Below are 23,275 nucleotides of genomic sequence, written 5' to 3'. Positions count from 1 at the left end.
CCCTTTCCACCCCTGTTCTCCTCCTCACTTCCTCATTTCTCACTCTATCTAGCCTAGTAACCCCCATCATACTTCTCAGACACTTCATCTCAAACACATTCAAGTTCCTTCTCTCTTCCTCTCTCATGTTCCATGTTTCTGCTCCATACAGTGCTGTTGGCACAATCACTCCTTCATACAGTCTCCTCTTAGCATCCATTCCCAGATTCCTATTCCTCATTACACTTTTTAAACCACCAAGGCATTTACTCGCTTCTCTCAATCTACATTCTACCTCCACCTTCACTCCACCCTTTCCTGCCACATTTGCACCCAAATATCTAAAACTATCCACTTCCTCCAGTTGCTCTCTCTTAATGCTCACTTCCAGATTACTGCCACTTTCACCCCTTGTACATCTCATCACCTTACTTTTACCCACATTTATCTTCAGCTTTCTTCTATCACACACTCTCCCAAACTCTGTCACCAGCTTCCTCAATCCCTCCTCCGATCCTGCCACAAGCGCAGTGTCGTCAGCAAACAACAGCTGGCTCACCTCCCACTTTTCTCCATTTTCCTTAACCATCTCCAATCCCTGACCCACTACCCTTGCATTTACCTCTCGCACCACCCCATCCATGTATAAGTTGAACAGCCAGGGTGACATAACGCATCCCTGACGAAGTCCCACCTTTACCTCAAACCACTCACTCTCTCCATTTCTAATCCTGACACAAGCTCTACTACTCTCATAAAAACTCTCGACAGCTCCCAGAAGCTTTCCTCCTATCCCGTATATCCGCATAACCTCCCACAGTGCCTTTCTGTCTACCCTGTCATAAGCCTTTTCCAGATCCAACAGGTAAAACTAACAGGCAAAACTAACAGGTAAAATACACACTATAATCAAATGCTTGCTCAAAGAAGGAAAATATCACAAGACTGGAAAAATGCAAACAATGTACCAATATATAAAGAAGGAAGTAAGGAAGATCCAACTAGCTACAGACTGGTCTCCCTAACAAGCACAGTAGCTAAAATATGTGAAAAAGTGATTAAAACTAGATGGGTTAAACATCTGGAAGAAAAATCTATACTAAACCCAAGCCAATTTGGATTTAGACAAGGAAGATCATGTACAACAAATCTAATCTGCTTCTATTCAAGAATACATACATACATATACCAAGGCTTTTTCCCCCTTACAAGGGAGGTAGCCAAAAAGGAAAAGGCATAAAATCATTCCCACCCATTCCATCCCTGAATACACTCCACACCCCTCCACCCTCCCTCTTATCTTAGCACCTCCTGGATGACGGGTCATCTTTCATCAACCCTATCTCCCAACTCCCTTTCCACCCCCGTTCTTCTCCTCACCTCCTCATTTCTCACTCTATCTAGCCCAGTAACCCCCATCATACTTCTCAGACACCTCATCTCAAACACATTCAAACTCCTTCTCTCTTCCTCTCTTATGTTCCATGTTTCTGCCCCATACAGTGCTGTTGGCACAATCACTCCTTCATACAGTCTCCTCTTAGCATCCATTCCCAAATGTCTATTCCTCATTACACTCTTCAATCCAACAAGGCATTTACTCGCTTCTCTCAATCTACATTCTACCTCCACCTTCACTCCACCTTTTCCTGCCACATTTGCACCCAAGTATCTAAAACTATCCACTTCCTCCAGTCGCTCTCCCTTAATGCTCACTTCCAGTCTACTGCCACTTTCACCCCTTGTACATCTCATCACCTTACTTTTACCCACATCTATCTTTAGCTTTCTTCTATCACATACTCTCCCAAACTCTGTCACCAACTTCCTCAATCCCTCCTCCGATCCTGCCACAAGCGCAGTGTCGTCAGCAAACAACAGCTGGCTCACCTCCCACTTTTCTCCATTTTCTTTAACCATATCCAATCCCTGACCCACTACCCTTGCATTTACCTCTCGCACTACCCCATCCATGTATAAGTTGAACAGCCAGGGCGACATAACGCATCCTTGACGAAGTCCCACCTTTACCTCAAACCACTCACTCTCTCCATTTCTAATCCTGACACAAGCTCTACTACTCTCATAAAAACTCTTGACAGCTCCTAGAAGCTTTCCTCCTATCCCATATATCTGCATAGCCTCCCACAGTGCCTGTCTGTCTACCCTATCGTAAGCCTTTTCCAGATCCATAAAAGCCCAAAAAACATCCTTCCCCTTTCCTATATCTTTCTCACATATTTGTCTTACCACAAAGATCTGATCTACACAACCTCTACCCATCCTAAATCCACACTGTTACTCACCAATTATTCCCTCTGTTCATCTCCTAATCCTCTCAATCAAGACCCTCCCATAAGCCTTCCCAACTACACTTAACAAGCTAATCCCTCTGAAACTACTACATTCACACTTGTCCCCTTTTCCCTTGTAAAGTGGAACTATACAGGTACTCCTCCAATCCTCTGGCACTCTACCCTCTCTCCAGCAAACATTAAATAACCTCCCTAGCCAGTCCACCATCACTGTATCTCCTTTTTTTTAGACATTCTGCATGGCATCCATCCAGACTAGGTGCCTTACCTGCTTTCATCATCTTAACAACTGCCTTCACTTCATCCTTCCTTATTTCTCCTCCATTTTCCTCACTCATCACTCTCATTTTCTTAGCATTTCCCACTGCAGCTATCTTTCCCTCCCTATCCTCCTTCACATTTAGCAACTCCCTAAAATATTCTGCCAATATTCCCCTTACTGCCTTCTTTTACATTATCATCTCTCCATCTGCACCTTTTACCTTTTCTTCTCTACTTGATTCACCTCCTCTTCCTCTCTTAATTTCTTTCCAAAACATCTTTTTATTACTTTCAAAATTTTCTGTCATACTCTTACCCCACTTCACATCTGCTCTCCTCTTTGCCTCCTTTACCTTTTGCTTTACTTCTCTTTTCTTTTCTTTGTACCTCTCATATGACTCCCTCGTCCTATTTTGGAACCAATCTGTGAAAGCTCGCTTCTTCTCTTCTACAACCTTCTTTGTTTCCTCATCCCACCATTCACTACCCTTCCTTCTATTTCCTCCTGTTCTTCTTGTTCCACACACCATCCTTGCACACCTTGTGGCTCCCTCCTTGAACCATCCCCATTCCTCCTCCACACCTAGCTCTACTCTATCCTTCACTCCCTCCCACTCCTCCTTTAGCTTCTTCTTGTACTCCTTCTCCTTTTCCTTTAAGAGTTCACTCTAAGCACTTCCCTACCTTTTGTCCCTTTCCTCTTTCTCCATCTATCCTCCACTCTTAACTTACCTTCCACCAAAAAATTATCTGATATTCCCCCACCCTCTCTCCTTAGCACATGTACATCCTTAACTCTTCCTATCATAGTCCTATTTACCACTACATAATCCATCAACGCTCTATCTACCACCCTTCCATCCACCATCTTCTCCCATGTGTACTTATGCTTGACTTTCTTCCGAAACACTGTATTTGCTATCATCAACTCTCTTTCTAGACACATTTCCACCATCAACTCTCCACTACGATTCTTTCCTGGAAATCCAAATTTCCCAACCACTCCATCAACTGGACCATTTCCTACCCTAGCATTAAGGTCTCCCAGTACTATTACATTGACATTTCTCCCTAAATCTCTATGCACTCATTTAAATCTATCCAAAAGGCCTCCCTCTCTTCTACACTCTTCTCACTGCCAGGCCCATATGCACTTACAAAGACCCACATCTCCTTTCCCAGTTTCACCTTCATCCCCATTATCCTTGAGGAAACCTCCTTCCACTCCACTACACGTGGGCAGACTGTGCCTATCTAGATCTACAAAAGGCATTTGACAAAGTACCACACAAAAAATTAATAGGAAAATTAGAATCATTAGGTGGCATTGCAGGTAATATATTAAAATGGATGGAAGACTTCCTGAATGGGAGAAGAATGAGGGTAGTAATTAGAGACAAATACTCGAAATGGGAAGAAATGATAAGTGGTTTTCCACAAGGGTCAGTACTAGCTCCAATCATGTTTGCTTTATACATAAACGACATGGATGAAGGAGTTGATTGTTCTATGAATTTCTTTGCAGATGATGCAAAAATATTAAAGAAAGTATCAACAAATGAGAACTGTGACTCATTACAATCAGACATGGACACAATCTGGAAATGGGCTCAAAAGTGGGAGGTGAACTTTAATATCAAGAAGTGTAGCATGATGGAGTTTGGTAAAAGCAAAAACAGAATTTCAAAAAATTACAAAATTGGCAAAAATGAAATAAAAAAAAAGTGCACTTGGAAAGGGACCTTGGAGTGATAATCAGCAATGACATGACACTGGACAGACATATAAAGAAAATAGTAGGTGAAACATACAACCAACTAAGGTCAATGAAAATGGCATTTGAATACTTGGATGAAGAAATGATAAAAAAAAAATACTAGTCACATTGATCAGACCAAAACTGGTATATGCAGCGACACTATGGACACCCAGTACTAAAAAGAATATAAGGAAACTAGAAAGAATACAGAGAGTAACAACAAAGTTGGCACCAGCTCTTTCTAAATTAACATACGAACAAAGATTATCAAAACTAGAACTACCAACACTAGAGCAAAGAAGAGAAAGAGGTGATCTACTGACTATATATAGAATCATGAAAGGAATGGAAACCCTTGACAGAAAAGATTTACTAAAAAATGACAATGGAAAAACAAGAGGTCATGAAAAGAAACTCAAAAAGGACAACTATAGAAGAGATAGGAAAAAGAATAGCTTCCCACACAGAATGCTGGATATATGGAATAACTTAGATGAAAAAACAGGGTGTGCAAACACTATTCACAATTTTAAGAATAAACTTGATGCTGAAAGATAAAAAGACGAGTCACCACGAGCATAGCTCCCTTCCCGTATAATACAACTGGGTAAATACATAGTTTCACTCAATACTATCATATTCACCTTTCTTTTCACAAATATACTATTAATCTCTTCCCTCTTACTCTCATCTGTACCACATCCATTTTTATCAAATAACCCAATTACTAGGATTCTGGTTAGTCTTCCTCCCATCTTATGCTTTAACTTTTCATTGGAGGAAAAGAGCGTGGAGGATCCCTTGTCCTCTCAGTCCATCCCACTTAGTTGCCTTTTATAGCATGCATGAGAAGACTTCACTGTAGTGAGAGAGTTAAATAGAATGATAAGACTGACATCAACTGGATATTGCAATTACAAGATGATCTTAATACTTTCTATATATTTATCAAATAAAGAAATACAAAAAGAATTAGTACATGTAAATATATATTTATATCATTTTGTTGACTTTGGAACATTAGCAATGATTGGTTTGGGCCGAGTATTGAAGAGGAGCTTCTTTCTAATTACAGCCTTTACATGATATACTACTGGAGCAGATCCTATCATCACAGCACCTTCACTCATCTTTACTTTCTCCATAACTGCAAAAGGCTTCCGGAGATCTTGAACTTTTCCATACAAGATATGATGCCCAATGATTAAAACTGGAACCCCCTGAAATAGACAAAAGATGAAGTAATTTTACACCCTGTGAAAACTGTATAAACATACATACAAAAAACAAAATGGTATTATATTTCATTGCCAACAATTCACAAACACCTCCATCCTTAAGGGTAATATTGCACTATAGCTCTGAACCAGTTTGAGTTCATAAAGTTAGGTGGGAGGTCTGAGTAAGCTAAATAGGTGTGGGTATATATGGGTTAGGTGGAAAGCCGTTATGAGCAGTCAAGAGTTTTTATGTGTTAGAATTAGGAATAGAGAGAGTGGTTTCAGGTGAAAGTGGGACTTTGCCAGGAATATGTTGTTGCCATAGTTGTTCAATTTATACATGGATGGAGTGGTGCGAGAGGTAAATGCAAGGGTAATGGACCAGTGACTGGAGATGATTAAAGAAAATGGAGACAAGTGGGAGATAAGCCAGTAATTATCTGCTGATGACACTGCACTTGTAGCAGGATCAGAGGGATTAAGGAAATTAGTGATAGAGTTTGGGAAGGTAAGCGAAAGAAAGGAAGTTGAAGATAAATGTGGGTAAAAGTAAGGTGATGAGATGTGCAAGGGGAGAGGATGGCAGCAAATTGGAAGTGAGCATTAAGGGAGAGAGATTGGAGGAAGTGGATAGCATGAGACATTTGGATATGAATGTGGCAGGAAAGGGAGGAGTAGAGGTGGAGGTAGAATGTTGATTTAGTCCCTTGGGGGACTAAAAAGTGTAATAGGAAATAGACATTTGGGAATGGATACTAAGAGGAAATTACAATCAACCCTCCGCTATTGTGCATAATTGGTGCATTTATCACTGTGCAATAGCCAATCACAATAGCCAAACTGAAGAACCTATGATAATAATTCAAATTAATACTAGGACCTCCAAGCTGTCATTTTTTTTTTTTTTGCCATCTTTATACCATATGATAGTATAAAAATGAAATAATACAGTATAAAAAACTTAATCAAGAATCATAACAATAACATATATTTTATAGCATTTTATTTACTTCATTGTGGACAATCAGGAGCTAAGGTGGATGGGTAGATTCCAAGGCTTAGGTAGAGTGTTAGTTACCAACCCGACAAGCCTGTAACTCATCCAGGATTTCATCATCCATAGCACCAGAGAAGCCCTAACAGTCACATGTTTGATCTAAGTCAGAGGGCTGGTTGGAGTGTCCTGGTCTTAGTTCACCCTCTGGTTGCTATGCCTGATTGCAACGCTGTAAGAAGTCCGTGATCTGATGCTGATGGAGAGAGCTGATGTGGTCATGATATTGATCTTCATAACTTTCCAGTGCCCTACTTATTAATGAGCATTTTTCCTCACTGTTGGCACTCAGATCTTGTTTGAAGAGGTGGCATAGCCTGCAACCCAATTCTATCAGTCTTGTCATCAATTAAAGGCCAACATGCATCACATTTTCACTTTCCTCTTCATGTGCTACTTCATCCTCGTCAACATTATCTTCTGAAGTTGCTGCAAGAGGCTGAATTATTTCCCTGATGTCCTGACCAGTCACATCAGCAAATCCAGCTCCAGGGATTTACCATGCCTCTGCTGCTGCTGTTTCTGCCTTTGCTTTAACTGTCTGTGGGTTACCAAGTACAGCCACCTGGCAACCCTCAGGTAATCCCTCCAAAATGTTACACCAAGCATGGTTGACAGTGGCAGGGGTAACACTATTCCAGCAGTCTACTACTAAGTCAATTGCTTGTTTAACATTGCAAGATTTCCAATAGCAAATCACTTGCTGTTCTGCCTCAGTATCCCCTTGCACCAATGTCCTCATCCTCACACTCACTATCCACCAACTACTGTATGACTGTGGAATTATCTGTTGCCTGCCACATTGCCCTGAACTGCAGGCTCAAGTATGCTGCCTTCACAAGAGCTATCACTTCCTGGGCCAGTGGCTGGATTAATGCTAGTGTTAGGTGGAAAAAAACCCACTTTAACATCAGGATGATCAGTCCAAAGAAGTGGAGAATGAACTGTGGCATTATCAAAGAGTAGAATGTAAAACCTGACATCATTCACTTGGCAAACCTCCTCAGCCTCGGGGATTAATGCCTCTTTGAACCTGTCATGAGAAAGTTTTGCCAACATGTACCCCTTCTTTGAGTTTAACCAGTGCATATTCAACCTTTTCATGTTGCATCCTCTGTTGGCCCTGGGTTATTTGGCTCGATGCACAACTGTTGGCTTCATGTGGCAGGTTCCCAATGCATTCATTGTGAATAGCAGGGTAAAGCATTCTTTTATTGCCTTCCTTCCATGAACCTTGGTTGACTTATTCATGATGAAAGTTTTTTTAGGTATTGTCTTCCAGTAGAAATTAGTCTCATGCATGTTGAATATTTGATTGGGAGTGTACTGGTCTTCCTCAATAATGTTTTTCAAGAACTCAGGATATGCATGAGCTGCAGAATCATTACCACTCACCACCTCAGCAGTTACCTTAACACTTTTCACTTTGTGATGTGACATGAACTTATCTATTCTTTTGATGCAAGAAATCTAAGAAAGAATCCAAAAAACAATGACAAAGATGACCCAAACACTTTCAAAGTTGATATACGAACAAAGATTGTCTAAACTGGAATTACCAACCCTGGAACAAAGAAGAGAAAGGGGATCTACTGGCCATTTACAGAATTATGAAAGGCATGGAAGTCCTTGACAGAGAAGACTTATTAAAGTGAGATAAAAGAATAACAAGAGGACATAAAAAGAAACTCAAAAAGGATAGTTATAGAAGAGATCTGAAAATAAAAAAAAATCAAATAGTTTTCCACAGAGTGGTATGTCTGGAACAAATCAAACGAAACAATAGTGTGTGCAAACACCATACAAAAAATTAAGAACAAACTAGATGCTGAGAAATACAAAGATGGGTCACTATAAGCATAGCTCCCCTTCCCATATAATACAACTAGGTAACTGTCCAGTAATGTCGTAACACATTAATAAATGCACTAAAAACCCACTGTTGATTGGATTTAAGAAAAGAAAGGAAATAACGATTTCCATATATTTCTATCACTTGCTGTGATCCTCTTCAAGCGGAATACAAAGACAAGAGAAAAAACATTTCTTATATACAGAGGAGAGAGGTGGAGTGAGGAAACATGGACATGTCATATCAGGTAGCGTCTATGTTGCTGCGCAGGCTTTGTGGCAAGTCGTCCGCTTTTACAATACAGACGCTCCTCAACTTACGTTCCGAACGGCCGAACGTAACGTGAAAATGAACGTAAGTTGTTACTGTACATTCCAGTAATGTATGACCATTCATACTGTACTATACATCCATAAATTCTATTACCGTATCTTATAAAACACCCCTAAATCATTAATCATAAACATAACATTGTAAAATAATAACATTAATTTCAAATAAATTAAATTCAAGCAACAAAGTGAGATGGTGGAGGAGAAGGAGGAGGGGAGGAGGAGGAGGAGGCAAGGCACGTTCAGTCTGTTGTTTGTGCCATGTAAACAATTGATGCAGCGTCTTGCGTAAGTATCGTTTGAAAGTCTCATACTACGGAGAGCGCGCTAAACTAAAAAAATCACCAAAAAAATTAACAAAATTTTTCTAGTCAATTCAAATGTAAAATCGAAAAAACGTAAAACGAATGAACGTAAGTAGAGGAGCGTCTGTATAAGGAAGTAATTTATTAACTGCCAAGGTGGTTATATAATCAGGTGACCATTGTCCTTTTGAAATGTTAAAGTTGGGGAATTGTTTAATTAAGGAAGATTCAATAGTTTTCCTTTTATAACTACATTTTGATTTGAAAATGATTTTGACCTCATCCCAGTTTATGCGGTGATTATTGTTGGCAACATTTTGAAATACCGCGGAGTTCTGTTGTGCATATTTTACTGAATTTTTATGTTCTTTTATTCTTGTTTTTAATTCTCTACCCGTTTGTCCCCAATACACAAATTACCGTGCTCCTTGGCAGTGTCCATAACATCATGTGTGCTGACTGACAAGTTCCACTTTGCCTGTCACACAAACCATTAGGTAATGTTTTACTGAACTTTTTTGGACTTGTTTTGGTGTACACTATATTTTATTACCAGTTTCAATATGTAAGTTATAAGATATGTATACTTATAACTTATAACTGGTAATAAATGATAGATAAATTAAAAATACATGAAAACATTTTAAATGAACATGTAATGATGACATATTCCTTGTGTGTTGTACATACGTACTTGTAGTATTATTATGTATTTATTGTGCATATTGATTTGATTGTTGCCATTGTATATTTGTGTGTGCATTTTTTAAAAATCAAACCATGCGATTCGTGTATGTTTTCCCGCGAATCTTAGCATCCCCACGCCAGTCTTGTTCTCGCTTCTAAAGTGTACGCACATTTGTTCGTGCTGTGAAATATTTACTTTAAACATATGAACCAATTGTTTCATTTAAAGCCACCATATACATTTTGGTGGCAGTGCGTAAACATTCATTGTGTATATATACAGAACTCGATTTGTGTGACTTTGAGAATTGCCGGCCGGTACGCGTTGTGGCGATGTCTTTTTTCTCCCCATTTTTCCTTTCCAGCCAGGTGTTTTTCAGTGAACTTAACTAATAATAGACATGATAGTGCTCTGGACACAGTGACTTCAGTTTGTATTTCGGCGCAGGTGATTTGCGCCAGGTGATTTCTTTTTGTTCCCGCTCTTCTCGGGCATCATCGGCGTCTGCCCTGCCACTGGATCGCCTTGGGTTCCTGTGTGTGTTCTCAGCACAAATTTGGGCCTGGATGGTGGAGGATTTTGGACAGCCATAATTGTATTCTTCAGAGGAAACAAGTCTACTGAAATTCCGGTCATTGGCGTTCCTGGACAGCCTTGAGATCGCTTTGCGCCATATACTTTGGCTACCTTGGACCTTGTTACCAATTTTGTCTTTCTATTAATTTTGTGAATATATGGTGAAAAAAATACATTACATAAATAAGATAAAATTAATTAACACAAAATAAATTCAACTATCCGGTCGTGATTGAAGCGGCCATTTTTTTTTGGTGACGTCACTTGTTTACATTCTGAAATGTTACCCCGGAATGTTTAGACTCCCGTCGCCTGTGACGTATGTTGTATACTTACGTATTAGTGCTCTATATTATTATTGAATTTTTTCTAATTACGGTCTTAATATAATTTTTTCTTCATTGTGGTTTATGTATTGCATTGTTTCTGTGTCAATGCTGTGTTTGTGTGTATTATTTTCTTACGTTCATGTCTCATGTCCATGTGATTTCTCTATATTATTTTTTTTACATTATTTCATGCTTATGCTAGTGTGTTGTATTTGCTTGGTGTCAGTGTTATCATATGCTTTTAAGAAGTGGGTTCAGGTTGTCATCTCCCATCATGTCTAAGTCTAAGAGGCCTTCATTTATCAGTCCGCCAAGCTCATCTGAGACAATGGCTCACAAATTAACATTACTTCATCAAAATCCATCGGTGGTGCAATTTTCTGGTCAAGATCCTCATTATAGGGCGACTGATTTTATCCACCAATGTGAGGACGCCATTATTTAGTCGAATGTTTTGATGGGGCCTGAAAAGATCTCCTTTGTGAGGTCCCAGATTGTGCCAAATTCTCTAGCATCAGAGTTACTCTCGGCTTCGTGTTTAGATCCTAAATTTCTGAACTATAATTATGACACCTTTAGGTCTAACTTTCTTAAACTTTTTTCAGATACTCTTGGTGGTGGTGCGTTCCATTGGTGCTTCAAACTGGCTGATACTCTCGTATCCCGACTGGGCACTCTTGATTATAGACGGGCGCAAGCTCAGGCCAGTATCCTTGCTGTTGAAGCTTTAGAGTCACTTTCACAGTCAGACTGGGTAGAGAATGGTAACATTTCTGTAGATAGATTTCGTCTTATCATTGAATTTCTCTTGTATATCCTTTTTTGGTGCCTTCTGAGAGAAGAGCAGCATCTTCTCTCATGTATAAGCCTGATGAGACTCTATTGTCTTTTGCGTCACAACTTTCTCGTAAACTGGGGGAAGTGCAGTCTAGTTCCTTGTGTATTAGCAATGCTCATCAACATAGTCATGTCCCTTGTTCTCCTCAGTTCTCTCAGTCTACAGTTCCTACTCATAGTTCCCCTCAATCTACAGTTACCCCCCCTCCCCTGTTATGTACCTTTTGTAACAGGTCTGGTCATTCGAGCGAGTTTTGTTACCGCCGTAGGCGCCAGGTACACAAGACAAGACTGTCCCCTGTTCGCAGGAGTGTACCCACTGTTTCTTCTAATCTGTCACATGACCTTTCCAGAGTAGAACCTCCAGGTAGACTCAGTTATTGCCATATCCATGGTCAATGTAAACATTCAAATGATCAATGTTTCAAGGTTCTGAAACTTAGGGATGAGACTTCTCACCAGCCTCGTCAATCCCATTTTTCCCAGCGCGTGTTTCCCAACCCAAAGAGTTGACCAGCAATGTTCAGTCTCAAATAATTCCTTTTGTGGCTGTTGAATCTTCTCAATTACTTACCTTTCAATTTCTTACTAGGGATACGCCTCTTTCAGTCACTGTAGATACTGGTGCAGAATGTAGTCTGTTAAGTAGAAAGGCTTACCTTGCTCTACGGGAATTGTATAATCTCCCTTTATCTCCCTTTTGTAATAATTTGCATTCTGTGCAAGGTTCTCCCTTGCTTGTTCTTGGGTCTGTTTGTCTTCCTTTACAGTTTCCCTCGCATGCTACAGTCTTCAATGTCACTTTTGCTGTTGTCTCTGGCATTGCCCTTAAGTGTGATTGTCTCTTGGGTATTGATGCTCTTACAGCTCATAGCATAGATATTTCTCCTAGTCGCCGTGTAGTGACTTTCTGCAATTTTGATATCTCTGCTTCGGATAGGCCAGTTTCTGTTTGTGATTCTCCTGTGCTTGATCAGTCCACACATGTGCCTGTCCCAACTTTTAAGCGCTCTACCCCTGTTGCTCATTGTGCTGCTGTTGTTGTAGGAGAGCATCTTATTGAACCTTCAAGTTCTGTTCGAGTTCCAGTGCGCGTCTCAGGTGCCCCGATTGGGTCTGACGTTCTCTCTTTGCCTGACTCTATTCGTATTCGTCGGCTTGCCCTAGAAGGAACTCTCGCCACTATTCGTGAGGATCATGTTACCACAGCGATGGTAACCAATGTCACGGGTGCTCCTATTCCTCTCTCTCCTGGCAGTCACTTAGGCTCCTTTGAGGTGGTACACATTGCTGCTTTCCAGGATTCGCCTATTATAGCAGCTTCTGTTCTACAGTCTCCTCCAACACGTGACCCTACTCACTTAGCTTCTGAGCTTGCCTCATTTGTAGGAGAGACTGATTTTCCTGAGGAGACGCCTCGTCTCCTTGACCTGCTAGTTACCCACCGTCAGGCTTTGGCTTTACCAGGTGATCCGTTAGGGGTTACAGATCGTGTGGTTCATAGAATTGATCTTCAGCCAGGCACTCGTCCTGTTTAGGTCCCCTCTTACAGGTTACCTCACTTTCGTCGGCTTATAGCCCAGTCCTTGGTTGACGATTTGTTGAGTGAAGGTGTTGTACAGGAGTCCCACTCCGAGTGGAATTCGCCTCTTCTCCTGGTGCCTAAGAAAGATGGATCTTTTCGTCCTGTTGTTGATTACAGGAAAGTCAATGAGGTCACTCAAAGGATTACAAAGGCGGAGCATGCTGACAGGAGACCTTTTGATCCATATCTAGGTCGGATGCAAAAAAAAAAAAAAAAAAAAAAAAAATCATATTAATAATAAAATAATAAATAAAAACTATAATAATGTAAATAACAAATAAAATACATAAATAAATGCATAGGTATAGTTAAATAATAAACAAACAGGTAAATAGTAAATAATAATAAATTGACATATAACTAATAAATGAAAATCAGACAGACAAATGATAACAAAACAAAAACAAATAAGATAAATTATAATCATTACAGCATCTTACTTAGGTATTTATCTAAATGATTCTTAAAGCTTCGAACTGAACTACATTGCACTACCTGTGCAGGAAGTTTATTCCATTCATTAACTACACAGTTGGCAAAGTTGTTTCTACCTACTTCCAAACTGAATCTATTTCCAGACAGTTTGAGACCATTGTTTCTTGTCTGATTCTCATTCAATGTCAAAATTTTGTCACTTTTGATGTTGTCAATTCCCTTTAAAATCTTAAAGACCTGTATCAAGTCACCTCTGAGTCTACGCTTTTTTAGGGAAAACAAATTCATGTGTTTTAGTCGATTTTCATATGATTTATTTTTTATATTTGGAATCAGTTTTGTGGCTCGCCGTTGTACTTTTTCCAGTCTGTCAATGTCTTTAATGAGATTCGGTGACCATACGGAAACAGCATATTCCAAATGTGGACGAACTAACGATTTATATAGCTTGTCAATGAGTGATGGACTTTTGAAATCAAAAGATCGCGCAATCAGTCCTAGAATCTTATTTGCTTTCTCAGAGGCTGAAATACACTGCTTGGATGATTTGAGGTCGTTACTGATAATTACGCCGAGATCTTTTTCACTATCCACTTTTGTTAACGAATTTCCAAATAACTTGTAATTGTACTTACTGTTATTTTTACCTATGTGCATTACCTTGCATTTACTTGTGTTAAATTTCATTAGCCACTCTTCCTGATCATTATCCTCTGCCTATCTTAAGCGAGCTTCTTCAGTCCATTGGCAATGGTAATACGGTGTTCACCACTTTAGATTTAAAAGCAGTTTTTTGGCAGATACCCCTGGAGGAGAAGTCTCATAAGATCACAGCCTTCTCGACTCCCAGTGGGCACTATGAATGGCTTCGTTGCCCCATGGGTTTGCGGAATGCTCCTTTGACTTGCCAGCGTTTAGTTAACTCCATTTTTCATGGCTTAATTGGGAATGGACTTTTTGTTTACCTGGATGATTTGATTCTTGTTTCCAAAGATGTGGAAAGCCACTTTTCTAAGTTGTCCATGGTCTTGCAACGTTTTGCTGAAGCTGGGTTAAAACTCAACTTACCCAAATCTTCCTTTTTCAAGGCTAGTATCCAGTTTCTAGGTCATGTTGTAGACAAGCATGGTATCCATACCACTGGTGAAAAGATCAAGGCAGTCAGAGACTTCCCTGTACCGAAGTCGGTTGAAAACGTAAGTTCCTTCCTTGGAATTGCAGGATACTATCATGCATTCATTAAAGACTTTGCTTCAATTGCTTCCCCTCTCACTCGCCTTCTCAAGAAGGACTCTTCCTTCCAGTGGCGTGATGTCCATCAGACAAGTTTTGATTCCTTGAAGCTTGCTCTTACTGAAGCACCTGTGTTGGCTTTCCCTGATTATAGTATCCTCTTTACTATTTGTACAGATGCTTCTGGTACAGGTATTGGAGCTGTACTCATGCAGCAAGTAGATGGATGTAGACCTCATGTTATTGCATATGCTAGTCACATTCTTAATAAGCCTGAGTCCCGTTACTCTGTTACTCATTTAGAGGCCCTGGCAGTGGTGTGGGCTTTAAAGCACTTCCGTGATATCATTTTTGGATATCCTATTACTGTCTACACGGACCACACTGCTGTCACTCAGCTTTTTCAGGGCAAGAATCTGTCCGGTCGCCTAGCCAGATGGTTCCTCATGATTGAGGAATTCAATCCAACCCTAAAGCATGTCCCCGGGCATGCGAACCATGTTGCTGATGCACTTTCACGGAATATCCCTGTTGCTGCTGTTACCGTGATTCATAACTTTTCCCTGCAGGATCTGGTAAAAGCTCAGCGTGAAGACCCTGTTTGGTCTGCTGTCATTTATGCTTTGGAGTCTGGTGATGATTCCATCTTACCAGCTTTACCAGTACCTCTGTACCAATTTTCCCTCATTCGTAATGTGGAAGTGTTTGAGCAAGATGTGGCACAGCTAGTGATCCCTGAGTCTCTAGTTCCCGTTGTTTTGTCCCTTGCTCATGATGCCCCTCAGGCTGGTCACCTAGGTCGTGACAAAACTCTGGCTATGGCACAGAAGTATTATTGGCCTAAAATGCGACTAGACATCACCTCTCATGTAGCCCGGTGTAGTTCTTGTGCCCAGAATAAAGGTTCTACGAGCACTGCTCCCATCATAGAGTACCCTACTCCTTCTCGCCCTTTTCAGACTGTGGCTGTAGACCTTTTGCAACTGCCTCGTAGCATGCAGGGCTCTGTGTATGTCCTTGTGTGTGTGGATCATTTTATTCGTTTTGTGATCTTAGCTCCCTTACGTAACAAATCTGCACCAGTTGTTGTTGTTGTCGTTCCCTAGACTGTCTGTCCGAGCAGTCCCGTCTCCCCAAGGAATGCTACAGCCGAAACTGGGTTTTCCCACAAATCCTTTATTGAGTGTATGTTGTGTTGTTTGAATGCATGATTGTGTATAATGCAGTCTTCCATTATGTGTTGTATGGTATGGGGTGAAGTGTTACATCCTGGGCAGCTGTTCACAATGCGGTCATCCAGCCTCTTCTGGTAGCTTAGAAGTGCTGGGTGGTGGCCGCATTGCAGTCTGGCCAAGTGGACTCTGTCCTTTTGTGGGAGAGAGGATCAGAAGGGTGGATATCAGGGGGTCTGGCATGCAGCAGTGTGTTGTCTTTCAGTGTGTTAATGGAGCGGTGAGTGATATGATTATGAATATGTTTCCGGAGGTTGGTATTTGGTGGTTGTGGAGGAAGAGAAGAGAGTTTCTGTGCGTAATAAAGATCTTTGGGTGTTGTTTTAATGTTTCTTGGTGTGTGTGGGTGTTCTGCTATGTAGTGTAGCGGGTGTGATGTGTTTGTGGTGGCTGCGGCAAGTGTTTGTGTGCCTCTCATGTCGAGGTGGTCCTTGACTTTGAGGACTTTTGTTTCATGGTGTAAATGGTCTGTTGGTGTTGTATTTGTGCAGCCTGTAAATGTTTTTAGGGCTTTGTTTTGTATGATTTGAAGGGTGTTGTGGTGTGTCTCACTGAGATTAGGAGCCCATGCAGGACTCGCATAATTCAACACTGAGCGTATGCATTGTTTGTATATTGTTATATTAGTTTCTTTGTTTTGTCCAAATGTCGTTCCAGTGATTGACTTAAGTGCGTTAAGTCTAGGTGTGCATTTGTTTTTTATGTTTGTGATGTGTTGTTTGAAAGACATGGATGTATCGTATGTTACACCAAGAATTTTCGGTGTGTTTGTGTGTGGTATTAGTGTTGTTGATGTAGAGATGAGGTATGTATTTGTGTTCTATTGTCCAGTTGGTGAGAAGTGTTGCTGTAGATTTGGTTGGAGCTATTTTGAGTCTGTTTGTGATGAACCATGTGTTGAGTGTATCAAGGTATGGCTGGATTATTTCCGCAGGTTTGTCTGTGTTACGATGTGTGCATGTGATTGTTATGTCGTCTGCATAGGAAGAGATTTGTATTTCTGAGTTGTCTGGTGTGGGTAAGTCATGCATGTATAGATTAAATAGTGTGGGGGATAGAACTGAGCCCTGTGGTACTCCATTCTTAATGTTTCTGATGTGCAATGATTGGCCATTATATGACACATAAGCATTCCTACCTGCCAGATAATTGGCCAGCCATCTTTTGGTGTTATTGTGCATGTCTGTGTTATATATTCTATTTGTTAGGTTGTGGCGGGGGATAGCATCAAAAGCTTTACTAATGTCTAATGTTATGAGAAGTGTTCTGTGGTGGGGCCTATCTGAATTGATGCCATCTAAAATTCTTTGTGTGAGGTTTATCAGAAGAGTGTTTGTGGAGTGTAGTGGCCTAAAACCGTGTTGTGAGTCAGCAAGGGGAATATGTGGTGTGACAAGTTTAAGTATTAGGCGTTCAATGACTTTAGAGGGGGTGCAGAGAAGTGTGATTGGGCGGTGCGATGTTGGGATTGTTGGGTCTTTGTTCGGTTTTGGAATGGTGATTATTTTACCATGCTTCCAGATGTCAGGTATAGTGTTGTGTGAATAGCTGTAGTTTGCAATGTTTGTGAGTGCGTGTATACCTTGTGGTCCAATGTGTTTTAGGTGGATGTTGCTTATGTTATCAGGGCCACAGGCAGATGAGTGCTTGAGAGTATGTATTATGAGTTTTGTCTGACTGTCTATGAAGGGTGTATAGTCGGAGTCTGTAGGGAAGTCTTTCTTACGTCGAATGGTGCGTCGGTCGTCAGGATGAGAAGTGAGATGGCTTGTCTGTGCAAAATGACGTATGAGTGCGTTTGCTTGTCTGTTTGAGGGTAGATTATCTGTTGTTGTGATTATTGCTGCGTGAGAGCGTGTAGTGTTACTGTTGGATAGTGTAATGCTGTTGAGTGTTTTGTACAATTTGCTGGTGTTTGTTTTGTGATCAAGTGCATTGATAAATTTTTGCCAATTTTGTGTTTATTGTTCGTGTATTTTATTAGCAATCACAGTGTTTAGTGTTTGTATTTGGTCTGCTATGTTTTGAGGGATAGGTGTGGGGGTATCGTGTTTAAGTGTGTCACGTTGTCTGATGAGGTCTTGGATTTCTGGTGTGAAGTTGGGGTTGTGTGATTTTCTGTTGCCTCTAGGGATGTATCTCTTGTCTGCGTTTTGTATGATTGTATTAAAAGTGTGCACAGCAATGTTTATGTTTGTGATTGGTGTACTGTTAAGTGTTTCAAAATGTTGTTCTGTCTCTTTAGTAAAAGCTTCCCAGTTAGCTTTCTTGTAATTGGTGTATGTGTGTCTGTGGCCAACTGGGGTGCATCTTGTTTTGGTGGTGATGATGATTGGAAGGTGGTCAGAACCAAGGGTTCCGACCACTCTCCATGATGTTGTTGGGGTTAGGCAGGGGGAGCAGAAGGTGATATCAGGAGAGTAGGGAGTGTAGAGGGCTTGGTGTGGGATATGTGTATGATTATGTGTGTTGTTCATGATAGTCAATGTGTCAAACTGAGTCTGTATATCAAGCCCTCTGTCTGTGTCAATCTGCACCAGTTGTTGTTGTTGTCGTTCCCTAGACTGTCTGTCCGAGCAGTCCCGTCTCCCCAAGGAAGGCCACAGCCGAAACTGGGTTTTCCCACAAATCCTTTATAGAGTGTATGTTGTGTTGTTTGAATGCATGATTGTGTATAATGCAGTCTTCCATTATGTGTTGTATGGTATGGGGTGAAGTGTTACATCCTGGGCAGCTGTTCACAACACGGTCGTCCAGCCTCTTCTGGTAGCTTAGAAGTGCTGGGTGGTGACCGCATCGCAGTCTGGCCAAGTGGACTCTGTCCTTTCGTGGGAGAGAGGATTCAGAAGGGTGGATATCAGGGGGTCTGGCATGCAGCAGTGTGTTGTCTTTCAGTGTGTTAATGGAGCGGTGAGTGATATGATTATGAATATGTTTCCGGAGGCTGGTATTTGGTGGTTGTGGAGGAAGAGAAGAGAGTTTCTGTGCGTAATAAAGGTCTTTGGGTGTAGTTTTAATGTTTCTTGGTGTGTGTGGGTGTTCTGCTATGTAGTGTAGCGGGTGTGATGTGTTTGTGGTGGCTGCGGCAAGTGTTTGTGTGCCTCTCATGTCGAGGTGGTCCTTGACTTTGAGGACTTTTGTTTCATGGTGTAAATGGTCTGTAGGTGTTGTATTTGTGCAGCCTGTAATTGTTTTTAGGACTTTGTTTTGTATGATTTGAAGGGTGTTGTGGTGAGTCTCACTGAGATTAGGAGCCCATGCAGGACTTGCATAATTCATCACTGAGCGTATGCATTGTTTGTATATTGTTATATTAGTTTCTTTGTTTTGTCCAAATGTTGTTCCAGTGATTGACTTAAGTGCGTTAAGTCTAGGTGTGCATTTGTTTTTTATGTTTGTGAGGTGTTGTTTGAAAGACATGGATGTATCGTATGTTACACCAAGAATTTTCGGTGTGTTTGTGTGTGGTATTAGAGTGTTGTTGATGTAGAGATGAGGTATGTATTTGTGTTCTTTTGTCCAGTTGGTGAGAAGTGTTGCTGTAGATTTGGTTGGAGCTATTTTGAGTCTGTTTGTGATGAACCATGTGTTGAGTGTGTCAAGGTAAGGCTGGATTATTTCTGCAGCTTTGTCTGTGTTACGATGTGTGCATGTGATTGTTATGTCATCTGCATAGGAAGAGATTTGTATTTCTGAGGTGTCTGGTGTGGGTAAGTCATGCATGTATAGATTAAATAGTGTGGGGGATAGAACTGAGCCCTGTGGTACTCCGTTCTTAATGTTTCTGATGTGCGATGATTGGCCATTATATGACACATGAGCATTCCTACCTGCCAGATAATTGGCCAGCCATCTTTTGGTGTTATTGAGCATGTCTGTGTTATATATTTTATTTGTTAGGTTGTGGCGGGGGATAGCATCAAAAGCTTTACTAATGTCCAATGTTATAAGAAATGTTCTGTGGTGGGGCCTATCTGAATTGATGCCATCTAAAATTCTTTGTGTGAGGTTTGTCAGAAGTGTGTTTGTGGAGTGTAGTGGCCTAAAACCGTGTTGTGAGTCAGCAAGGGGAATATATGGTGTGACAAGTTTAAGTATTAGGCGTTCAATGACTTTAGAGGGGGTGCAGAGAAGTGTGATTGGGCGGTGCGATGTTGGGATTGTTGGGTCTTTGTTCGGTTTTGGAATGGTGATTATTTTACCATGCTTCCAGATGTCAGGTATAGTGTTGTGTGAATAGCTGTAGTTTGCAATGTTTGTGAGTGCGTGTATACCTTGTGGTCCAATGTGTTTTAGGTGGATGTTGCTTATGTTATCAGGGCCACAGGCAGATGAGTGCTTGAGATTATGCATTATGAGTTTTGTCTGACTGTCTATGAAGGGTGTATAGTCTGAGTCTGTGGGGAAGTCTTTCTTACGCCAATCAGCAGCAACCACCCCTGGCCATCAGCTCTGCACCAGTTGTAGTACATGCTTTAGTTTCCCATGTGTTATGTCCATACACCACTCCTTCGGTGCTCCTTAGTGATAATGGGACTGAATTTAAGAACGAGGTTTTGGCGGGTATTTGTGAACGTTATGGTATCAAACAGACATTCGTGACTGCTTATCATCCAGCGTCCAATGGTCTTGTGGAGAGGACGAACAGGAAAATTTTAGAGATCCTACGTCACCTTGCTAGTGATTTTCATGAGTCTTGGGAGGATTGGCTTCCCCATGTTAGTGCTTGTATCAATAGCACGATTAATGTTTCCACGGGCAAAACGCCTCATTATGTTATTTTTGGATCAGAGAATCGGCTCCCATATGATATGCTTGATAGCCCTGCCCGTCCCCTCTACAATGTAGATGACTATAGTAAACTAGAGTAATGTGCTGCATGACATTTATACTTCTGTTAGGGATAAACTGGTTGTTTCAAAGGCCGACATGTTGAAACAACAACATGCTAGTGCAACACCTGTGACCATCAGTGTGGGCGATCATGCTTTCAAAAGCATACCTGATCGCCAGTCAAAACTAAATAGTAAGTTTGTGGGACCCCTTTTGGTGACTGAACGCCTACATCCTAACAAGTTTAGGATTTTTGACCCCTCTACAGGCCTTAGCGAGATTGCACACGTTGATAGGCTAAAGACTCAAGTGCCTATCCCAACCTTTACCCGGCCACCTCCTGGGCCCCCAGCAAGAACTTTGCCTTGTCTCGCTACCCCTCATTGTTATGACCTTAGGTCAAGGGGTCCTGTAATTACCTGAATTTTCATTGTGATGTTGCCCATTTATGTACCAATGTAATGTTTTCCATTTTTTTTTATTATTGTGATGTTGCCCAATTGTGTTGTATTGTATTTTGTTGTGTTTAGATGTTAAGTATTATGTCCTGGACATCCGGCAATTGCTCTATTTTTCTTTTCTTTTTAACTGGCGCCAGTTTTATGTTCCTTTTTGTGTTTGTATATGTTGTCTTTGTGTAATCATTTATGTATATGTTTGTTAATGTATAGGGTGTGCTGATGAGCCAATTTCTTTCCACACTTTTGTCATTCCCCTGTGGTGTGTGTGGAGTCAGATGTATATGTTGTCCATTTTGTCTTGCTGTGGTCAATTGTTTTTCTCTTTTGCTCAGTGGGGTCACTGAGTGGTGGTGGCCGAGCAATGTAATGGTGACATATTCCTTGTGTGTTGTACATACGTACTTGTAGTATTATATATTTATTGTGCATATTGATTTGATTGTTACCATTGTATATTTGTGTGTGCATTTTTTTTCAATTGAACCATGCGATTCGTGTATGTTTTCCCGCGAATCTTAGCGTCCCCATGCCAGTCTTGTTCTCGCTTCTAAAGTGTATGCACGTTTGTTCGTGCTGTGAAATATTTACTTTCAACATATGAACCAATTGTTTCATTTAAAGCCACCCTATACAAACAGTCTGTCTTCATAAATTAAATAAACGAAACATAACTGTAGTGCAGTAACCTAACCCGGCAGGCTGATGGCTGAGCATGGTGAGATTGTATACCATGTGCTGTTCCCCTCAATCATGTGCCATTTATTAATTTAGCTAACATAACTAAATTGTCCTTACCTAATTGATTTGCAATGGAAATGAATGTCAGGTTGATTAAAAGTACATCGAACCATATAAAAAATAGTTTTGTCCACCATAGCAGAGCTTTAACATAAAGTAAAACCTACTGCTCTAGATATCTCCCTAATAGCTGTTCAGTCTTGAGTAGCACTTAATTGCCACTTCACATAGCTTGGGCACCAGCTTCTGATGGAGCTATTTTCATGCAGAACTTGATATGCTCACAGTTTTGGTAAATTCCACACACTGTTGACTCATTTATTCCAAACTTTTTCCCAACACCATGCTCTGTTTCACCTTTGTCAATCATCTTCACAATTTCTAACTTCTGAACATAGGTTAAGTTCTTCCTCTTTTTAACTTCCTGCACAGGTGCTGCAGTCTTCCGCTGGGCAATGGTGGGGGGACGGGGTGTCATTGTGGTGCAGTAGCCACAAATGCATGTTGGACACTCAGCTAGTGCTTCACCTTTGTGGTAGACTGGTGTCATGGGATGAAGGCGTTTGTAGATAAAATAAATGTATATAATTCAAAAACAAGTTATTCCAAAGGATGAAAGCTGAAAAGCAAACAATAACTGTTATTGAAAATATAAAAAATATGTCAACTCAAAATGTAAGAAAATCAGAAATACAAAAATCGATAAAGCTAAGCAAACTAAATTTCCAAATAGCCTACTCATGGAATCAATGAATATATTAATTGCATTAATGATAATGGTAAATTACATACATACATATACCACGGCTTTTTCCCCCTTACTAGGGAGGTAGCCAAAAATTACGGTTTTCACAATATTTATGAAGTTTACAACCCTATACAGAAGGATTACCTATCATTTTTACAGCCAAAGTAAATGATCCAAATCAATAAAAGAAATTTGATCTTGCATAAACTTGAGCAGAAAAAACTAGTTCTCAGTCAAAAATATAAAACAATGGGAGAAAAAGTTGCATCTACTTTTGTATGTAGTTTACTGAATATTTACATTTTGAATCCCACAACAGAAATTAAATGAAATTAAAGTGAAAGTCAGAAACTCAAGTCTCAAAATAATCAACAACCTCACAACACACAAGAAAAAATAAAAATGCAGTCACATCGCCATGATAGGTGATTACATTCCATTATCCAGCAGAAATAAATGAAAATAAAACTTTTCAAACTGTCTAGTCATGGAACCATTAATTC

At 40.5% G+C, this 23,275-nt stretch overlaps 1 protein-coding gene across 2 annotated transcripts in view; it reads right to left on the bottom strand.

Moving 5' to 3' along the window:
- Positions 1 to 5,241: 5,241 nt before the first annotated feature.
- The window catches only part of LOC143022219 (chromosome transmission fidelity protein 8 homolog), a 29,689-nt gene continuing 11,655 nt past the window's right edge, over positions 5,242 to 23,275 (bottom strand). For both annotated transcript variants that reach the window (XM_076180328.1, XM_076180329.1), the window contains exon 3: positions 5,242 to 5,534. In XM_076180328.1, coding sequence (XP_076036443.1) covers positions 5,313 to 5,534 — 222 coding nt within the window. In that variant the 3' untranslated portion in view covers positions 5,242 to 5,312. The remainder of the gene's footprint in view (positions 5,535 to 23,275) is intronic.

The sequence above is a fragment of the Oratosquilla oratoria genome, chromosome 44 (genome assembly GCF_046742065.1).
Source record: "Oratosquilla oratoria isolate Oo_2021 chromosome 44, ASM4674206v1, whole genome shotgun sequence".
Classification (NCBI taxonomy): Eukaryota; Metazoa; Arthropoda; class Malacostraca; order Stomatopoda; family Squillidae; genus Oratosquilla; species Oratosquilla oratoria.
The sequence above is the reverse complement of the archived record's forward strand: the minus strand, read 5'-3'. Positions and strand labels throughout refer to the sequence as shown.